The 20,080-nt window shown below is 43.0% G+C and overlaps 1 protein-coding gene across 1 annotated transcript in view; it reads right to left on the bottom strand.

Annotated features, from left to right (window-relative positions):
* crppa (CDP-L-ribitol pyrophosphorylase A) overlaps window positions 1-20,080 on the bottom strand; it is a 72,746-nt gene that overhangs the window by 16,995 nt on the left and 35,671 nt on the right. Inside the window, exon 9 of the mRNA XM_083989785.1 lies at window positions 16,914-17,054. Within this exon, the coding sequence (XP_083845911.1) occupies window positions 16,914-17,054 (141 nt within the window). The remainder of the gene's footprint in view (window positions 1-16,913; window positions 17,055-20,080) is intronic.

The following is a 20,080-nucleotide window of genomic DNA, read 5'->3' as shown; positions in this document are numbered from 1 at the left end:
GTCTTGAATGGAAGAATGAACACCCACTTCCAGCCTCTCTTTGGCTTGTATTAGTGAACCGACCACTTGTATCCTGAGAAAATAATGTACAATCAAGGCCAAATAAATTTGAGGGAGTATGGGGTAATCTGATGAAGCATCTGAACAGCAGAACCAAAACGAGAGAAATCTAATCATTATTTATTATTTGCCTCTTTACTATGCAATTATTGTTTTATTTTATTTTTTATTTATTGCTCTTTATGTTTTTATGATCTTACTATACTTTAGTAAGTATATACTAAGTGCATTTTTTATAGATATATACAGTATATACACAGTAATGGATAATGGGGAGAGGGAGTGGAAGGGGGGCTTGGGTTAAAAGAATATGTTACTCAAACCCAATAAATCCAATAAACACAATGTTCAGTGTTTTGCGTGGAATGAAACAGTTATTGTGGTTAAAATAATTAAGCATTAAGAGGTGGAATCCCTGGTGACACTGGGTTGGTGTCAGTAGGTAAAAACAAATCAAAATCTGTACTGTAAAGCAAGAATTTGGTGAAAAGATTGCAATTTTTGGTACATACTTTTTATTTCTTATTACTAAGTGGATGTACTCAAATCTCCACCAGGTTTTAATTATAACATACAGTATATGCCAGGTTCAGGATGAATATGGTCCCAAATGCAGATTTAAGAGATGGTGCAAGCTATTTTTAGAATGCCTGAGCAGAGCGGCGAGCTGCTCAGAGCTACGCTATGGAGGCTAATAATGGGATTTCTTGGTTTCCCTAATCAAACTCATCAAATACACAATCCAACAACTCCAAAACGCTCTGGTGGACAAGTTGTGACCTGCACATTCACCACGCTATGAAATAATTATGTAACATTACGAGACAGAGTTGTTTTCGAGGTAAATTCATGCAAAACAGCTGATGCGCGTTGCCTTGACATTTACGTTTTTAATCAAGCAGTCTCTGTATTTACCTCTAAAACAACTCATAGCGTGGTGAATGTGCAGGTCACAACTTGTCCACCAGAGCGTTGTGGAGTTGTTGGATTGTGTATTTGATGAGTTTGATGAGGGAAACCAAGAAATCCCATTAGCCTCCATAGCGTAGCTCTGAGCAGCTCGCCGCTCTGCTCTGCCGTTCTAAAAATAGTTTGCACTGACAATTGAAGGTAACAAACCTACTCTTAAAACTATAGGGATTATGGCAATGGGCCAATTTGGCCAAAATGTTGAACTATCCCTTTCATAAAGTGGTGGGAAACAAAAAGGTATATTGAATGAAGAGCACACAAAAGGAGTCTACAAAGTGACAACAAAAACGGTCAACAGGCCTAAGCCCCGCTTCAAAAGAAAAATCACAAAATAGCAAAGCTAGAGACTTGAGACATAGAAACTCAGTGGAGAAACAGGATGGGAGGAACACAGTAACAAAGAGCATCAGGGACAAAATGCAACGCATGGACAACAGACGATCTGACAAAGACAAAAGGAGAACACTGAGGTTAAATACACAAGGAAACGAGACACAGGTGGTGCAATCAGACACAGGTGACACACATGAGGTCATAGCAGAGCGCACACAGGAAGACAGGACACTTCAAAATAAAACAGGAACAAAAAAGGGAGCAAAGACACAGACCATGACAATATATTTTAATTCAAAAACAACTTAATCTAATGTTTTCTGATATTTTTATACATAATAAGTTTGTTAATGGGATAGTTCAACATTTTGGCAAATTGGCCCATTGCCATAATCGCTATAGTCATAGCAGTAGGTTCGTTACCTTTAATTGTTGGTGTAAGCTACTTTTAGAACGGCGGAGCGGAGCAGCAAGCTGCTCAGAGCTACGCTATGGAAGCTAAAGGAATTTCTTGGTTTCCCTCATCAAACTCATCAAATACAAAATACAAAAACTCCAAAACGCTTTCGTGGACAAGTTGTGACCTGCATAATCACCACGTTATGAGACAATAACAGAACGTTATGAAACGGAGCCGTTTTCGAGGTAAATACAGGGTAAAAACAGAGTCTACTTGCTGAAAAACTGTCCCTGAATGCAACGCGCATCAGCGGTTTTGCATGAATTTACCTCTAAAACAACTCCATCTAGTAACGTTCCATTATTATCTCATAGCGTGGTGAACAACTTGTCCACGACAGCGTTTTGGAGTTGTTAGGTTGTGTATTTGATGAGTTTAATGAGGGAAACCAAGAAATTCCTTTAGCCTCTATAGCGTAGCTCTGAGCAGCCTGCTGCTCCGCTCCGCCGTTCTAAAAGTAGCTTACACCAACAATTAAAGGTAACGAACCTACTGCTATGACTATAGCGATTATGGCAATGGGCCAATTTGCCAAAATGTTGAACTATCCCTTTAAATTCTTGTAGGCAAGAAGTTTGAAGTTGTTTATAAAGATGGTAAGAGCAATAATTCTGGTGATGTCTGAATCATCAAAACCCAAATGTTCCTGTAAATGTTTTAGGTATTTTCCGCACCAGATAATCAGCAGATCATCTTTGAAAAAGGTCTGGATCCAAATCATAATTAAAAGTGTTAGAACATTTTCTGTCAATACAGTAAATGTAGATATCAGAGATATCCACTGTGGCCTCTGCATCCTTTCCAGTTTGCCAGAGTGACTGCTGGAGGAGCAGTTAAATGCATCAGCTTTAGCTAGAGTTTTACCACCATTTTGGGGCATCAGGCCATCCAACACCCAATCAGAAACCCAAATCACGTGCAGAGCAGGAAGGTGAGCGCAGCAAAAACAAACTTTGATGAGGCCTGTTGAATGAGAGCATAATCTCCACAGAGCTGCGCTGTGCTGTGAGCTGACTGAAGAGCTGAGAGAAAACTAGAACCAGGACTACTGTGGGTGGTCAGAAAGCCCAAAAACCAAGTGGCAAAACAATCATACACGTATGTTTTGACCTCGCTGTGTTTGATTGAATGTTTACAAACTCATTGTGAAGAGATGGTTGACAATAATCCCGCCTAAGAACATACCATCTGTTTGTAACACTAATTCTCTCTTGGAATGTCATTTCCAAATTGTCTGCGAGAGTCTTGAGTGGAGGCACATCAGCCCAAACAGTGTGCTCGCTGGTCTTTTTAATCTAAGAAATCAAAGCTGAGTAAACACCGCTTTGGTATGTCTAATTCCTTGAGCCAAACTCCGGCGGTCAAGTTTCACACATGCCGACACACATCTGGAGCACTCTCGGCATGGAAGATCAGGCTTGATATCCTGCACATGTTGCGGCAGTGCGAGTCTCTCCCCAGGCTCTGACCCTAGCACTCTTCAAATACATCACCGAGGAGGAGAGTGATCCTCGGGCTTCTGTCTGTATGGAGATGTCAGGATTCCACAGAGGGAGCCAAGTGCTCTCATCCACATTTCCATGGGGATCTTAGATAAAGTTTAAAGACATAATCGTCTGAACAAAGACAAGTACTTAGGCAAACAGCAAGGGGAAAAAACTGCGCGGAGGGCCAGGGTGGATTCTTGGGCTTTTATTCTGATGCTAAGTGCAGCGGATCAAGGACAAGAACAAGGAGGCTCGCCAAATCTGTCAGTCCTCCCAGAGAGACATTGTTTGGGTAACAACACCAATAACTTCATGAACTGCCACGTCATTTCTTATCTGTTCTGCTTTCTGCAATATTTGGATTGGCCTATCAAACACTTCAGTTAAAGCTAACATATTCATCTTTTTAATCTGTTTTTTGCTAGTTGCAATAACAGATCTTGATTGCTGTAGGATTGGTGGTGTCAAAGGCTTCGATGACCAAGACTCAATGAACAACTTGGCAGCAGCGCAGATATATTTACCTCCAGAGATTCTGTCCGAGCCTCGCCCTTCTGACCAATCACAGAAGGCCAAAGTCGGGAGGATGCTCAAGCTCTCAATCAATACATATACTGTAGTAAACAAGCTGCTGGTCTCCAAGTCCTTCTTGGAGGAAGATGCCACTGTAGCCGACAATTGACTCCTTCATTAACTAAGACAAGAACGACATACGGCTCGCTGCTGCTGCAGTTGTTAGCGCAGCTATCTGCGGTGAGAAATCCATGAAAAAAAAACAACTATGGAGACACATTTGTCTCTTTATTATTCAATCAAATAGAATAGATTTGCAACCAAAAAAGACATTTGAGAGCAAAGGAGAATAAGTGACAGTCAAAAAATGAGAGCAGAACAGAACAGGTTGCAATTGCAAAAAAAAAAATGTTTTGAGAGCATATTTCTTCACCTAATGTTTGTAAGTAAAAACATAGATCATTTTGCTTATAAATCAGTCCTCTTTGCTTGCAAGTTAAAAAGTTTAGCTTGAACATCAGTCCTCTTTGCCGAGCCTGGGGCCGATCAGGAAGGGATCAAGAAACACTGTGTGATGGCTTTTAAAAAAAATGTTTTGATCACCACTTATTCTCTTTTGCTCTCAAATCTCTTTTTTGGTTGCAAATCTATTCTATTAGACTGAATAATAAAGAGACAATTGTCTCTCCATAACAAACAGCCAAATAGTGGAGGAGTCGACATTGAGTTATGTCCCACCTGCTCTTTTTTTTTAAATATATAGTTTTTGGCTTTTCATGCCTTTATTTGATCGTACAATTGAGAGAGACAGGAAATGGGAAGGCAGAGAGAGGGGGGGAATTACATGCAGGAAAGGGCCGCCCGATGCAGGATTCGAACCGGGGCCGCCTGCAGCGAGGACCTTAGCCTCAACACATAAGCTGCCTGCTTAACCTCCTCTTTTTTTATTGGCTGTGGGCGACGTGTCTGCGGTTGGGTCGGTAACCAGTACACACTACCCGACTGCGTCCAGCCTCGGCTTAAAAATTCAAACATGTTTGAATTGCTGCGAGTGAAGTCGGCCGGCGTCTGTTCACCTCACACACTTGCCAATTTGAGTCTGTACCCCATCACACACTAACAGTTTTCTGCGCCAACCTGCCATGCCGACTGTCCCCATTAGTGCCGACTGGTGCAGACGAGACCAAAATGTGAATCGTGGGTAAAATCTGGCAAAAAATCCTGTAGCGTGTCCCCAGCTTTAGTAAGTCCTCATCCTTAGGGATGGATATAGACTCTCATGGTACATTAAAGCCTCCGCTGGCCTTTCTTCTGAGGACAATTGTTGGATTTGCCAGGAGAAAGGTGGGGAGTGTGCTGAGGCAGCGGAGACAGAAGCCGTCCCTGATGTCCCTTGACCCCGCCAGGGTGCAAATACATAGGTGTCACAGCAAGGGCTTCAGTTACTTGTGTAGGGTTTCATCCGTCTACGTTATGGCACCTAAACCAAAGGATAAGCTGCGTATGTCGCCTGACAGATGTAGTGTGAGAGTAAGTGTGGACAAAAGACCTCTGGAGAAATCATTTGCCCTCGGCGCTTTATTTAGAAAAATTCTCCAGGAGTGTGTAATTCCTTTGGAGAGCATTAACTAAAGGAGCAGGTTCTGGTGATGGAACGGTGAAACCTGACTGTTAATGACTTTATTAACTTTGGCTCGGTCGGAGCATCGAGGGACGGCAACATCAGTCAGTCTCTTCACTCGACCCACTTTGGTCTAGACGGAATATCTCAACAATTATCAAGTGACTCGCAGCGAAATCGAGTGCAATCATTCTGGGCTCCCAGATGATGAGGCCTAATGACTGAGATGGACTTCTCCTCCAGCATCACCAGGAGGTTTGGTGTGAAATCTCTCAACAACCACTGGGTGGGTTACAATGAAAAATCACTTAAAGTGATCCCTTAACTTCTCATATTGAACCATCATTAGGTCACCATTTTTTTTTGTCCAACTCTGAATAAATACAAAAAAAATCTACAAAAAACAAACAAGATTCCAATCAGCAAGCGTAAGTATTAAACATTAGCATGTTAGCTTGTTAATGTGAGCATGTTAGCATTGGTAGCTCAAAGCTCAGCCTCACAGAGCCGCCATTATGGATGTACACTATTATTTAACATATACAGTACATATTAAAGCAAAAGTAAGTGGAATATTTGTGTTAATATAAGTCTTAAATAGTTCTATCTTCCGACAGCAATCACTTATATAGAGTGTTTGGTCTGAAATACGGGTCTGTCAGTCACTCTGCTCTGCTGTAAGCCGAGGAGAAAACTTTCCTTGTATCCTACAACCTTTATCCAATGAGGAGAGAGAACGGCATAAAGGGGCGGTCCTCTCTGTGTGTGCAGCCAAGGGATGCACGTGAATGTGGTGACGTAGGGACGAGGGCGGGGACTGCTAACTCCATCGGCTGACAAGAAGTTAGCCAAAACCACCAGATCGCTTACTTCTGCTTTAAGCTGACACAAACTATAAAGTGTTGATTGGTCATAAACTTTTAACTTTTAAGCTTTTAGTTTATTGTCAGAATGTATATTATGACAATGCATATAACCATACATCAATAAGGGGGGGTGAATAAGTAAAAACTATAGAAAATTAGTAGAAAATTATAAGAAAAGAATAAAACAAGACCAAAACAAAAATGAAACAAAGAAAGAAAGCAACAAGAGATCAACACATGAAGAAATATGTGTCCTTGTACATATTAAAAAATATTTCTTAGCACCGGTCAACTTAAGGGTGTTTTTTTTTTATCCCCAAAACAAAAATCAGATCGATTTCAGCACATTTTCCCATCCCATCCCATCAATCATCTCACAACCTGAGGATTTAGAAAGGGAGCTCCACCTTTGAATAAGTTATTTCCATGTGGTGGCTTGTAGAGAAGATAAACCTATCCACCACAGCATTTTGACAACTCCGTCGTCTTTCACACAGGAAAAAGGCCAGTTGTTTATTCAGTGGAGGACAAGTGTGGAGATTTAGCCTGTGAAAAGTCGGCGGTGTGTTGAAGCCACAGAGAATGCGGTCGCCCAGTGATCTCCTTTGACCCCGGCCAGGGTACAACTCTACGTGTGTCACAGCAAGAGCTTGGATGGGTCGTGTACGGTTTCACCTGTCCGCCTTTCAGACCTAGATCTGAACAGGCAGAGGAGAATACACCTATAGAGTCCTGTCCTTTTCTTCCTTCATCCCCTCCCTCCTCTCCTTTCTCTCTACTCTCTTTTCTTCCCCGGCCGGCTAATCTCTTCTCAGGTTTAGGATTCCCGGTCCGGGCTCTTTGAGGAGGAGGAAATATGGGGTTGGGTAAACATCAGGGCTCTCACTGCAGGGATTACAACACCCATATATCACCGTGACAACTCCCTTTTCAGCGGATGACAAGTCGCCAGGACCCTGTGCGAGGAGGGATCCGATGACACTTCCTATCACCGCGGCAGACACTGATAGTGTATACCGTCACCGTTTTCACAACATCGTGTCAGTTTAGAAAGATCAGGTGTCGGAATATTCTCCAGTCGACGTCCTCAGAACCGGTTTGAGGTTTTCGCACACTATCGCGCCGGATGTTTGGCTTGTGGGCATCTTCACAGAGGCGGCGACACAAATGGAAAACAAATCTTTAAAGGGATAGTTCACCCAAAATTCAAATAACACTCATTATCTACTCACCCTAATGTCGACTAAGAGCTGGGAGAATTTTCAGAGTCCTCCGTGCCTTCTCTGAGTTACAGGGGGGGTCCGTGCAGCAGTATTTGTCCATATAATGGTTGTCAATGGATACCAACTTTCTTCGTCCAAAAAGACACACCAAAAAACATCCAAATACCTCCATACTGCTCGTCTGTAATCAGGGTTCTTACGGATCTAAAAAGGCATTGAATTAATTAATCTAAAAACAAGGCCTTGATTGGCATTAAAATGTCTTAAATCAATTTTTCAAAAGTCTTAAAAATGTTAACACATGGTAGGCTAAGTGGTATTTTATGGTTGTAATTAGTCTCGAATCTCAAAATAATTGGTAACATTCCGACATAAAGAAGTTAGTGGCAGCCGTCAACGCTAAATTTCTCACCGCCTCCAGCTCCCGAGTCAGTGTTTTTTTTCCCCGGACTTTTTATGCATTTATTTTGAAAGGACAGCTGGAAAGAGACACAATCCAATGTTCATGTAGCAGTCACTTTACCTTGGATCACATAGGAAAGTGGGTAAAATTGTCCCTAACCCTAATTGATGTGGTGTTTTTTTTTCTTTTTTCTGCATTTGTGTTTATTATGAAGTCGGTCTTAAATTTCATTTCAAGTGGCTTTAAAAAAGTCTTAAAAAGTCTTAAATTTAACTTGGCTTAAGCTGTAGGAACCCTGTGTAATGTCCCTCTTGTATTGAAGCCCCAACATGAGAAATTGTTCTGAAAAAAATAAAATAAGTCTATATTTTAAGCTTGTCTGTAGTGGAAGCTCCCAGTGTCTCGGTTCACTGCTCTTCCTGTGTCAGTGCCCGGCGGAACAATTTCTCATGTCGGGGCTTCAATACAAGAGGGACATTACAGACGAGCAGTATGGAGGTATTTGGATGTTTTTTGGTGTGTCTTTTTGGACGAAGAAAGTTGGTATCCATTGACAACCATTATATGGACAAATACTGCTGCGCGGACCCCCTACCCCCTGTAACTCAGAGAAGGGACGGAGGACTCTGAAAATTCTCACAGCTCTTAGTCGACATGAGGGTGAGTAGATAATGAGTGAAATTTGAATTTTGGGTGAACTACCCTTTAAAGAGGCGCTTTGATCACACGTCCCTGCAGAGAGAGGCTGCTGTTCATTGACCGTGACTGCGTTTCACTCTCTCCTCCAAGTGGCACGCACGGCGCCGCTGGACGCTCCGTGCCTCGTCGGCTGAGTATTTGAATAATGTGAAATAAGAGTCGGGCCTCGTTTCGAGAAAACCCCGGTTTTATCCAGAGAGACGTCTCTGAAGGTCTACGAGGTGGATCGGTTTCCCAGCTTCGAACGCAATTCCAAGCGCTCATGCATTTTAACTGTCAAAGGTTAAAATTCAATTAGCCAAACGGGCCCTTTCTTTTCCAGAGCGGTGGGTGCGTCCAGCGGTTCCTCAGAGTGATACATAATCAGGGGCGAGGGATGCTTTACTGTTCTCCCCGCTTTGTTTTTCCTCACTGATGTCCAGTTTGACAACAAACACTCGTGCCTGAGGATGAAATCATTCAGGGAGGAACAAAAGGCAGTCAGAGTTTATGGTGGATTATCTTTAACAATGTTCTGTCTTTGAAAACCTGGAAGATGCACACTGCGCTGATGTAATATCTGATTTTATCATCAGTAGTAAATTTCAAGCATCAGAAACTTTAATCAGACCTTCACATCTTCATCGTTTGTGGAGGGGAGGAAGGAGAATAAACAGTGCTGCGTTACAGTACTGGAGAACTGTTTTTGTGAAATGTGGATCCAGTTGAACAGTAGTGACCTGCAGCTCAGAAAATAATACTCACGTTCTGTGTATGGCCATGGTCTGGTCAGTGGTTCGCTGAACTTTACACTACAAACCACAGAAGACAACTTGTCTACATAAACATTATTCTTCTTAGCTTTCAAAAAGACATGAAGCCAAACCCTAAACCTCACTTCTACAGTACTGTGCAAAAGTTTTAGGCGCTATAAAGTGAAGATACTTTCAGAAATAATGCCATGAATAGTCTTTATTTATGGATTCACTTTTTACAAAGCTCAGTCAACAAAAGAAACTGTCAGATCATCATCTGGTGTGACCACAGCTCCAGTTCTCCTCCAGACACCTGCACACAGGTTTTTAAAGAGGAACTAAGCAGGATTTCTCCCGTGGCTATGCTACATTTTTACCTTAAAGGGTTAGTTCAACATTTTGGCAAATTGGCCCATTGCCATAATCTCTACAGTCATAGCAGTAGGTTTGTTAGCTTTAATTGTCAGCGGAAGCTATTTTTAGAATGGCGGAGCAGAGCCGCGAACTGCTCAGAGCTACGCTACGGAGGCTAAAGGAATTTCTTGGTTTCCCTCATCAAACTCATCAAATACACAATCCAACAACTCCAAAATGCTCTGGTGGACAAGTTGTGAGCTGCACATTCACCACGCTATGAGATAATAACGGAACGTTATGAGACAAAGTTGTTTTAGAGGTAAATTCATGCAAAACCGCTGATGCGAGTTGCGTTCAGGGACAGTTTGTCAGCAAGCAGACTCTGTATTTACCTCGAAAACGGCTCCGTTTCATAACGTTCTGTTATTATCTCATAGCGTGGTGATTGTGCAGGTCACAACTTGTCCACAAAAGCGTTTTGGAGTTGCACTCTGCATTACGCGACACAAACGCGCTCTGTAACCCCTAATATTTTGTTAATGACGGTTAAGACTATGCACACGCCGTAACATAGTAGCCTATGTTATGTAACGTTATCCAACGCTCCATTTATTGATTTTCCGCCGGCTTTGTTGTAAACAAATGCAAATGGCTGAGAGGAGTGTAACCAAAACAGCAGAAAAGCGAGCGGACTTATATGCATAGTTCCCCTTTAAGGTTCTTGACTGGCAGCTTGTTGAAGCATCCTGGAGAACTTGCCATAGTTTTTTGTGGATGTACAGTAGCATGCAAAAGTTTGGCCACCCTGATCAAAATGTCTGTCAATGTGAACAGTTCAGCAAGTGGAAGATGAAATGACCTCCAAAAGGAATAAAATTATAGATGACATCTTTTCCCTCCTTGTAAACTATCACAGTGTGTAAATAGTAAATATCTTGTCTGATACCTTGGTCAAAGTTATCTGAGAGCTCCAGTCTCCTGGGTTTCTCATTCTTTTGCAGGCTGCTGCTTTGTTTCCCTTTTTCTCTCTAAAACTGTAGAAAACTACAATAATACACTGATGTTGATTAAAATATTGCGAAAGAGTGTTTCTTGTTTAACTTTTTGTCTTTTGGAGATCATTTAGGGGCTGTGTCCACCAGACGCGTTTTCAGCGCTCTGGGCGTCTATTTTACATTCAAACCCTATTGAGTCGGGCGCTCACAGCGCTCAGCGCCCTCGGCGGTAAAACGCCCTGGGCGCTTGCTTCTTTTTGTCGCGGCGCTCAGAGCGCTCGAGTTGAAATCTGTTCAACTTTTAGAACAGCGCCGCGCTCGTCAATGTCACTTTTCCCCGCACTGACCAATCAGAATCAAGAAGGGGCGGGACATACGTTACCGACAGCAACACAACCGGAGACGTGGCTCGGTTTATATCATGACCCACACTTGTGTTGAAGGTAGGCCGACCTCAGGGTCCATGTCAAAAGCTGCCGCTAATGCTATTGTGTATTTCTGACACTCGCTGTAGTGTTTACATTAAACAAGGCCTGAACACGGAAGTGTCAGAGGACTCGTTTTGTAACCTAGCAACAGCGGCATTCTGACGAGGGAGAGAGAGAGCGCTAAGCGCTGGGAAAGCAGCGCTGAGAGCGCTGTCAGCGCTGAAAACGCGTCTGGTGGACACGGCCCCTTAATGTTCCACTTGCTGAACTGTTCACATTAAGAGACATTTGGACCAGGGCTGCCCAAGCTTTTGCATGTAATTGTAGGCTGTTTCAGTGTCTTCTATCTCTCCATGTAATCCCAGACTGACTCCATAATGGTGAGATCAGGACCCTGTGGGGGGGGGGGGGGGGGGGGGGGGGGGGGCTATATCATCTGTTGCAGGACTCAGTTCTTCTTCTTGTCAATTCAAATAGTTATTTTTTAACTGGTTGGATGTTTGGGCAGAATGCTGCAGAATAAATGTGGTCAGAGGCCTCTCGGATGGTACTGCCTAATGGATAACAATCTAAACATCAACATCAATGCCTTGCACAGTACTGTATGTATGTATCTGGTTTGTTCACGGTGGAACAGAATGTAAGGGTGTGGCGTTCAGGATACAACCTACTGTTCATGATCTTTTCAGCTTCAGTTGTCTACACTAAGTAGTTTGATATGTTAAAGTAATACGCCAACATTATGTCTTCGTGTCTTGCCTCACTCACGAGTCCATGACAAGCAGATAGACACCATCCTTTCGACTGTGCGTGCAGTAACAAGGGAGATAGAGCCGTATCGCCCGTAATTAGCTTAGCTCAAACGCTGGAAGTGTATAGGAAGTGTTAGCCTGCCTCCTACCCGAGCCAAAATCAGCAGTCAGAAGCTGATTTCATTTTAGCTCTAAACTCTGTAAATATATCACTTTATCAACATTTCAAACATTTTTAGGCGAGAAAGTAGCTGTTTAGATCAGCAGTGTGTCGTTAATTTGTCTAAATACCAGCTGTTTACAATTTTGTTCGGACGAATTTGGCGCTACTCAAGCTAGCCGTTGTGACCAACGCACTTCCGGTTACTTTCACAAAATAAAACACCCGTTGCACTTTACATACAGAAAACCATGAGGATAGAATTTGTGCTTTTACTTTGAAATAGGAAGCTAACCTACCCTCGATGTAGCTAGCTTGAACCAAAATAAACCGTCTTTGCTTGAACCCTCCGTTTTGACCGATCTCGTCCCGTTACCGGCATCTGACCGCCAAGATGCCTTACCGGAGAGTTTTGTCAGCTCTGAGACAAAGATCGGCCCGCCGGTTTCCTCTACACTTCCAGCGTTTGAGCTAAGCTAATTACGGGCGATACGGCTCTATCTCCCTTGTTACTGCACGCACAGTTGAAAGGATGGTGTCTATCTGCTTGTCATGGACTCAGGAGTAAGGCAATTACGAAAAAAAAAATGTTGGCGTATCCCTTTAACATCGATCGGATGAATAGACTGAAACAATCCTCATATCTGTGCATTAAGCATGGAGCTGCAGTTTTCCCCTTTCTGTTTGTGTAGGAGTTAAAACAAACAAGATACGCCGTGTTAATTAGTGAGTGTGAGAGGAGTTGGTGGGTGTGTACTTTCTAAACTGTCAGGCCATTGTTCCTCCCTGTTTCCAGAGCAGCTCTGCTCCAGCAGCTGGGAGCGATGCATCTTCCTCTGTGGAGGTGACGAGGGAGAACATCCAGTCTTTTTTTTTTTAAAACAGTAACAGCCGTCACAGTTCAATCGTTCGCAGATTATGGCTTCGCTTTGGTTATTGTGCTTTGTTTCACTAGAAACCGTTGCTGCCAATGAAAACGGCCTCAGCTATTATATCATATGAACTATTTCCTGCAAAAAAAAAAAAAAAAGCACCAAAGAAAAATAACGAGAGTCTTAATTTAGCTGAAATCTGGAGCTAGATTCTAGATTTTATCTGTTCGACTGTGGTGAGTGCAGTCGGTTCGTTTTGTGTTGGACAACGTGATTAATGAAGCCACAAACCAGAGGACTGTGATGGTGTGGAGTGGACCAGTGTTATTTTTTACTGTGTGGAGCAGAAGCTGGTGCGCACATAAACACACAAAGCCACAAACACAAATAAAAGGAAAATGAGAATTTATAGTGAATAGAATCTAAACTGTTTTATCAATGTGAACAAAGTGCAACACTGTGTTGTCATGTGAACTGCAGCAGAATCACAATGGTTTTGGTGGATGTGAAAATCCCTTTCACAGACTTGACCTTTCTTTTGTCGCGGTGAAAAAACAAACATGTCTGCCATCATGTGACCAAGCTGACACTGGATACTATGAGTTAGTTGAGCTGATCTTGTAATAACAGCGTCAAACACCATATCAGGTGTTTTCTATTTAAAGACTATTATTTCATGTTTTTTTTAAAGCAGTGGTTCCTAACCTGTTCCAAACCATGGACCGCTTGAAAATTTAAAAAAACAAAAACATTTTGGCTAGATCCTGACCCTGGAACAACAGGCTAAGTAGGTTGTCAGAGTACTTTCCATTTAAACTTAGTTGCTTTTATTACAGCTTTGAGTACAATGAATATGTGACAGGGTCGGAATCGAACTTGTGGTACACACACTTTTTATTTTACTGATAATGAATCAGCATTCAGCATTGAGCTGAAAGAAAGGAAACAGGAAGTTGAATGCTTCTGTTTTGGTTGATAGGGCAGAGTATCACTTGTTGCTAAGCCTGTCGCAATTATTACATAATTGCCTGATTGCAATTATTAGAGCTGACCGCAATCATTTTACATAATCGTTATAATAGTTTCCATTCTTTGTATAAAAACAGCTGGACGTCATATTTCCATCAGCGTTTCCACATCGTTTTCCACCATTTGAGGTTTGACTGGTCCTCTTTTAATGACATTAAGTTGCGCCCTCTTCTTCCTCTATGGTTTGACACATGAGGGCCACACACTGTTTATCTGGAGGCGCTTAATTTATAACATTCAATGACCACATTTCATTGAGAATCTACTGACATTAACATCATGGAGCTAGTTTCAAAGCCAATAAATAGCTCTTCTTCTTCATACAGGGTATGTGTACTATTAAACTATGTTTTTTTTTTTTTTAAGTATATTTTTTGGCTTTTTTTTGCCTTTATTTGATAGTTCAGTAGAGGTAGACAGGAATGGGGGAGGCAGAGAGAGGGGGAATGACATGCAGGAAAGGTCTGCCCGATGCGGGACTCGAACCGGGAACGCCTGCGCTGAGGACTATAGCCTCTACATGGGGCGGCCGCCTTAACCACTGCGCCACGCACCGCCACCTATTAAACTATGTTGAGGCTTATACTATAATAGTGGCATAAAATGATCAGAAAAAGACAATAAATAATGAATGGAATGGTAAATGGACTTGCACTTATACAGTATAGCGCTCTTCTGCTAGCCTCACTGAAGACGATGGGTCAAGCTTGATAGATAAAACTTTTGCTGTAGCCGGCCGGCAAACAAGCCAGAACATCCATCATATACAGCAAATGGCGTAAACATACTCTTTGAGTATCTTTACAGTCATATCAGAATATCCGTGGTTCCTGTTGATGTTTCCTTTCTCCGAGGGGACTGTGAAAAACAGGAGGGACTTCCACTGCGTGGCTCGTTTCGGCCAATGAGAGGCTAATCGAAGCAGCGAACTTCCTCCAGCTCAGACTACTTTCCCTTTAAAGGGATACTTCACCCAAAATCAATAATTCGCCAATTTTCTACTCACCGTGGGGTTTGGTTTAGAACTTTCGGAGTTATCAAAAAACTTTAGGAGTTCCGGGGGGGTCCGGCTGGCAACAGATTTTCACATAATGGTGGCGGATAGAGTTCACTTTTGAATCGTCCAAAACACACACTATGAAACATCCAAATACCTCCATAGTGCTGCCTGAAAGCGCTTGTCCTGAAGTGAACTCTATATCCGCCGCCATTATATGGAAATTCAGCCAGCCGGACCGCCCCTGGAACTCCAAAAGTGTTTTGATGACACCAAAAGTTCTCCACCAAACCCTTCCTTGGCATGACGGTGAGTAGAAAATTGGTGAATTATCGATTTTGGGTGAAGTATCCCTTTATTGTTTGTCTTGCTACTCCATTTCAACCCACACAGTGATCCCTTGAAATATGAGTAAAAATAATATCATTTTCAATATCTTTAAAAATCATTTTCAACATCACATCCTCTGGCTGTTGTGCTAATGATTTGTGGACCCAGCAGCGGGCCGCAGCCCACAGGTTGGGAACCACTGCTGAGGACAGACCATGAACTCTAAATCTGCCCACTCACTCTCTATTACTGCCTGGTGAAACTGGAGAAATAAAACAAACTTCGTGAACACTATTCATATATAAAGCGTACATGTGACAGGAGGAGTGTTGGCAGGCAGAGTCTCAAGTCCATCTGGGGAGAATTATCTTCATTGCAACAAAAAGCTAACAGTGATTTATAGACGTGGAGCAGCAGAATGCAGCCTATCTCACAGCGATAAGCGTTTTATCATGGTGCAACATGGTGAAACACGCATCCTCCTGGACCACTCCCCCCTCTCTCCTCCCCCCTCCCTCCTCCTCTGCTCTGCTCTGCTCTGCTCTCCGTCCGAGGAGCCGAAGCAGGATGACTAATTAACAGCATTAGTCTCCATAATGCAGAGGAAAACCAAACAATGTCCAACATCCGATAGCGGGGAATCAAACTCACATGTGGGTCCGGCAGCATATCGCAACAACGCCCCGGCTATCACGGATACGGAGCATCTCCTTCTCATTACGTGACGTCACGAACGCAGACCGCAGAGATTCACGTTTCCTTTTTTTTTTGAGTGGCGGCGGAATAAAACCACCCGACCTGCTCAAACATCCGCCCCGGGAACAGAGGGGTTTTTACCGCCGGTCGGTCTGAGAAAGCCATCCAGCTGCCAAGAAGCCTCATCTGTCACACGGCTGCAGTAAATCTTGGACATAAATCATACCGGATGTCAGATTTAAGGCCAATAGTGGCATGAATATTCAACATTTGTCTTTTACTTTGCCCTACACATCTGGCCCCAGCCGTTGTGATTGGACCTGACAGCTTTGGTAGCATGAATCCTGACGTTTCTCGCTGCGCAGGATGAATAATTCAACCTTATATAATCCTGTAATTACCCAGCAGTCAGTTATGGATTTCAGGTCAACCGCATCCACCCTGACGACTCCAGCGAGCGCTCGGCGCTGGGCCCTCGCCGAGGATTCCCAGGACGCGCGGCTTAACTGCCGAGGTTTTGGCGCGCACGTGCGGCGGCGGGGGCGGCAGCGGCGGTGCTTTAAACCTGAAGCACCTCTGCGTCCTTTTCATCCTGCTGGCGCACGGTTCAAACAACACTTTGCAACACATGTGGTGGAAGGTGAAAAGTTGAGATCCTGCCCTCGTAATGACACATTTATTCCCGAACACACACACACACACACGCCAGCACAGACAGATGGGCGATAAAAGACAGCAACCTTGCCCCGGAGCATAAAAGCATGACAAGATATTGGAGCGAGACATTTCCCCATTCTGTTTAGCTTGGCCTCTCTCAAATATGCAGCGCAGGAGAAACTCTGCGCTCACGTGCCGGAGAAATAAAAGAAAAGAGCGGCGGTGTGTGTGTGGGTGGAGGAGCAGAGAGAGAGAGAGAGAGAGCTCACCTTTGACCGTGGGAGGCGGACGCCGTAGAGGAGGATGTTTCGTAGCTTGGCTGCCGAGGCCGCATCCGCAATCGCCGCCGCCGGCAACTCCGGCATCTTCCCGCTGGCGGACGACGGCTCATCCGGACCGCTCAGATGCACCTATCAAAACAAAAGGCCACCACGCCCAATCAGAAAGCACCTGCCAATACTGAGGATCTATGTGCCAGATTTGCAATTATAACCCCCCCCCCCACACACACACACACACCATTCTTTGGAGCAATTACAGCTCATTGTTGGAGCAGCAGTTTCAACACGTTGCAACTCAATAAGCCTGTTTATTTAAGGATGTGTTGGGTTGGGTTGAGGGGGTTGAGGGGGGGGGGGGGGGGTTGGGGTTAAGGATTTGGGTTACAATTTGTTTTGCACTGGCCTAAAGTATTGTGAGGAGAGATAGAAATGGTAGAAAAGAGAGTGGGGACTCAAAGATAATTAAAAAACAAGGAGGGGGTGTGGGAGAAAGGAAGCATGTATAAAATTAAGAAGTAAAGTTGGGAAGGCGAATGATAAATTATGAGGGACCATACATTTATAAAGTATGGGTTGGGTTGAACCCTGGTCTACTGGTTGGTAGACAGTAGAAAAATAATTTTTGTGATTCAAGGTCAGGGAATTGGTAGGTAATAAACCATTGTGCTATTGGGTGGGTATGATAAGAGATGAAAGAGATGGGGAAATGGAGAGAGAAGGAAAAAAAAGGGTAAAATAAAAAAATGTTTTTGGGGGGAGGAAGGGGGGGATGGGGTAAAACACTTTTTCCTTGTTGTGATTTTCTTCTTGAGTTCAGTGGTGTGTCATAAGGATTCGAGTCATGTACCATAGATATTTAATTCAGTGTTTGTTGTGGTTGAAAGAATTGCCCCCATAGTTTAGCGTTGTTGCTATCGCTAGCACCGTCTAGCCATGCTGTAACTCCGGTTTGCCTGCATCAATTTTAGTCGCGTTTTTTGCTCCAACCAACACTGGGTGACCATCAATACAACGATTTAGGGGTCAAAAATGACCGGAATTCTCCTTTAAATAAATCAAAATAAAGAATAGAGTGAGGAGAAGTAAGGGATAGATGCTACTGTATGGGTCTAATGAGAGATATTTGGGATAGTGGGGAGAGAGGAAAAACAAAAAAGATTACAATAAAAAATTAAAAAATAATAAATTGTAGTGGGAAGTGGGGAGGGGAGATTGAAGAGCAATTACAGCTCATTGTTGGAGCAGCAGTTTCAACACGTTGCAACTCAATAAGCCTGTTTGTTTAAGGATGTGTTGAGGGGGTTGAGGGGGGAGAGGGGGGGGGGGGGTTGTAGAAGAAGTGTGCGTTCTGCTGTGCTGAGAGTAAACAGAGTGGGGTGATGCACAGTCCTGTCTGAGGATATAATGACTCTCTAATTCAGCTGTAAATCTTTAGGACCTCTGAGGTTTGTTTGCTCCAATCAGAGGGGGGTGACGATGCAGACACACTGGCTCACGTTGCCGTGTCGTCTCCAACCAGGATCCGGAGCGCCGCAGCGTATTTCCACAACCGTCCCTCTGACAGGAACTTAACGCGTGATTTATTATTCGCCGCAATTATTCCGTCATATATCCTCCAGAGCTGCGACAGCGAGACGTTCTGGTGGCGAGGATCGCTTCGAATGTGTCAAGGCAGAGCAATTATAGCGCTCGCACTTGAATATCAATCAGACGGCGGCTGTCATCAGGTGACGCCTGCAGACTGATTATTCAGCACATTAGCAGGTGTTTGAACCTCCAGGCCACCGGTCGGTCTGAGTCAATGAAACGCTGACACCTCAGTGGTTTTTATTTGATCCAATAATATCAATCACTCAGCTCCAAGATAGAAATTAAAACAAGAGCTGCACTTCAGTCATTTAAAAATGTGACATTTTTCTGATGTGGAAACTCTCTGAAAGACCTCTGAGACAAAGTAACATTGATATTCACTGACTTAATTGTTAATACATAAGGATTCTACAATGAAACCACTCGAAGGTCATTTGACAGGTTTGATGAGAAGTTTAAAGGGATAGTTCAACATTTTTGGCAAATTGGCCCATTGCCATACTGTACTATAGTCTTAGGAGTAGGTTCGTTACCTTTAATTGTCGATGCAAGCTATTTTTAGAACGGTGGAGCAGAGCCGTGAGCTGCTCAGAGCTTCACTCCGGAGGCTAATGGAATTTCTTGGTTTCCCTCATAAAACTCATCAAATACACAATCCTACAACTCCAAAATGCTCTGGTGGACAAGTTGTGACCTGCACATTCACCACGCTATGAGATAATAACAGAATGTTGCTGTTTTCGAGGCAAATGCAGAGACTGCTTGCCGAAAAACTTTAAGACCCGACGGGAACACGCATCAGCGGTTTTGCATGAACTTACCTCGAAAACAACTCTGTCAGCTTGCACTGACAAATAAAGGTAACGAACCTACTGCTATGACTATAGGGATTATGGCAATGGGTCAATTTGCCAAAATGTTGAACTATCCCTTAAAAGTAGCTATTATCAAAAATAGGTACAGGCGATGGGTTATTGATAATCTATGAATAATTATAAAATTCTCAGGTCATTAAAAAAAACTACATTGATGGTTCCAGCTGCTGCAGTGATTGACTGATTTACCAGTTTTTCCAGTCTTGTGTGGTAACGAACTCATGTTGGTTGAATACAAAAAGCTTTTTGATAACATCGCTCTGAGCTCCAATTAGACCTTGGGAATAACTCCATGGAGACCAACATAAATATCAAGGTAAACAATCTTATGGAGATATTATCTGATTATAATCTCCTCATCAACAGCCTTTCATTATACAACACTGATCTGTCACTTTGTAGTCACATTCACCATTACCTATATGTGAATTAATCCCTTTGGTGCAATATTATATTCATATATTATTAACAAGAACTTCAATAGTCTCATTCTTATTTGGGTTGTGTATATAATGAACATAGTCTGTGTTTTCTTGGTTTTTTATTTTGCGTATTTCTAAGTCAGTGCTTGAACTGCTCTTTAATATTAACCCACTGAGAGATAAAGAAAGTCTTATCTTATCATAGCTTAGCTTATCTTATCTCTGGTATTTTCCAATTTTTCACACAACTAATCAATTAGTTGAAACA

Source organism: Trachurus trachurus (assembly GCF_905171665.1).
Source record: "Trachurus trachurus genome assembly, chromosome: 16".
Classification (NCBI taxonomy): Eukaryota; Metazoa; Chordata; class Actinopteri; order Carangiformes; family Carangidae; genus Trachurus; species Trachurus trachurus.
Note: the sequence above shows the minus strand (reverse complement) of the source record. Positions and strands in the feature narration are given on the sequence as shown.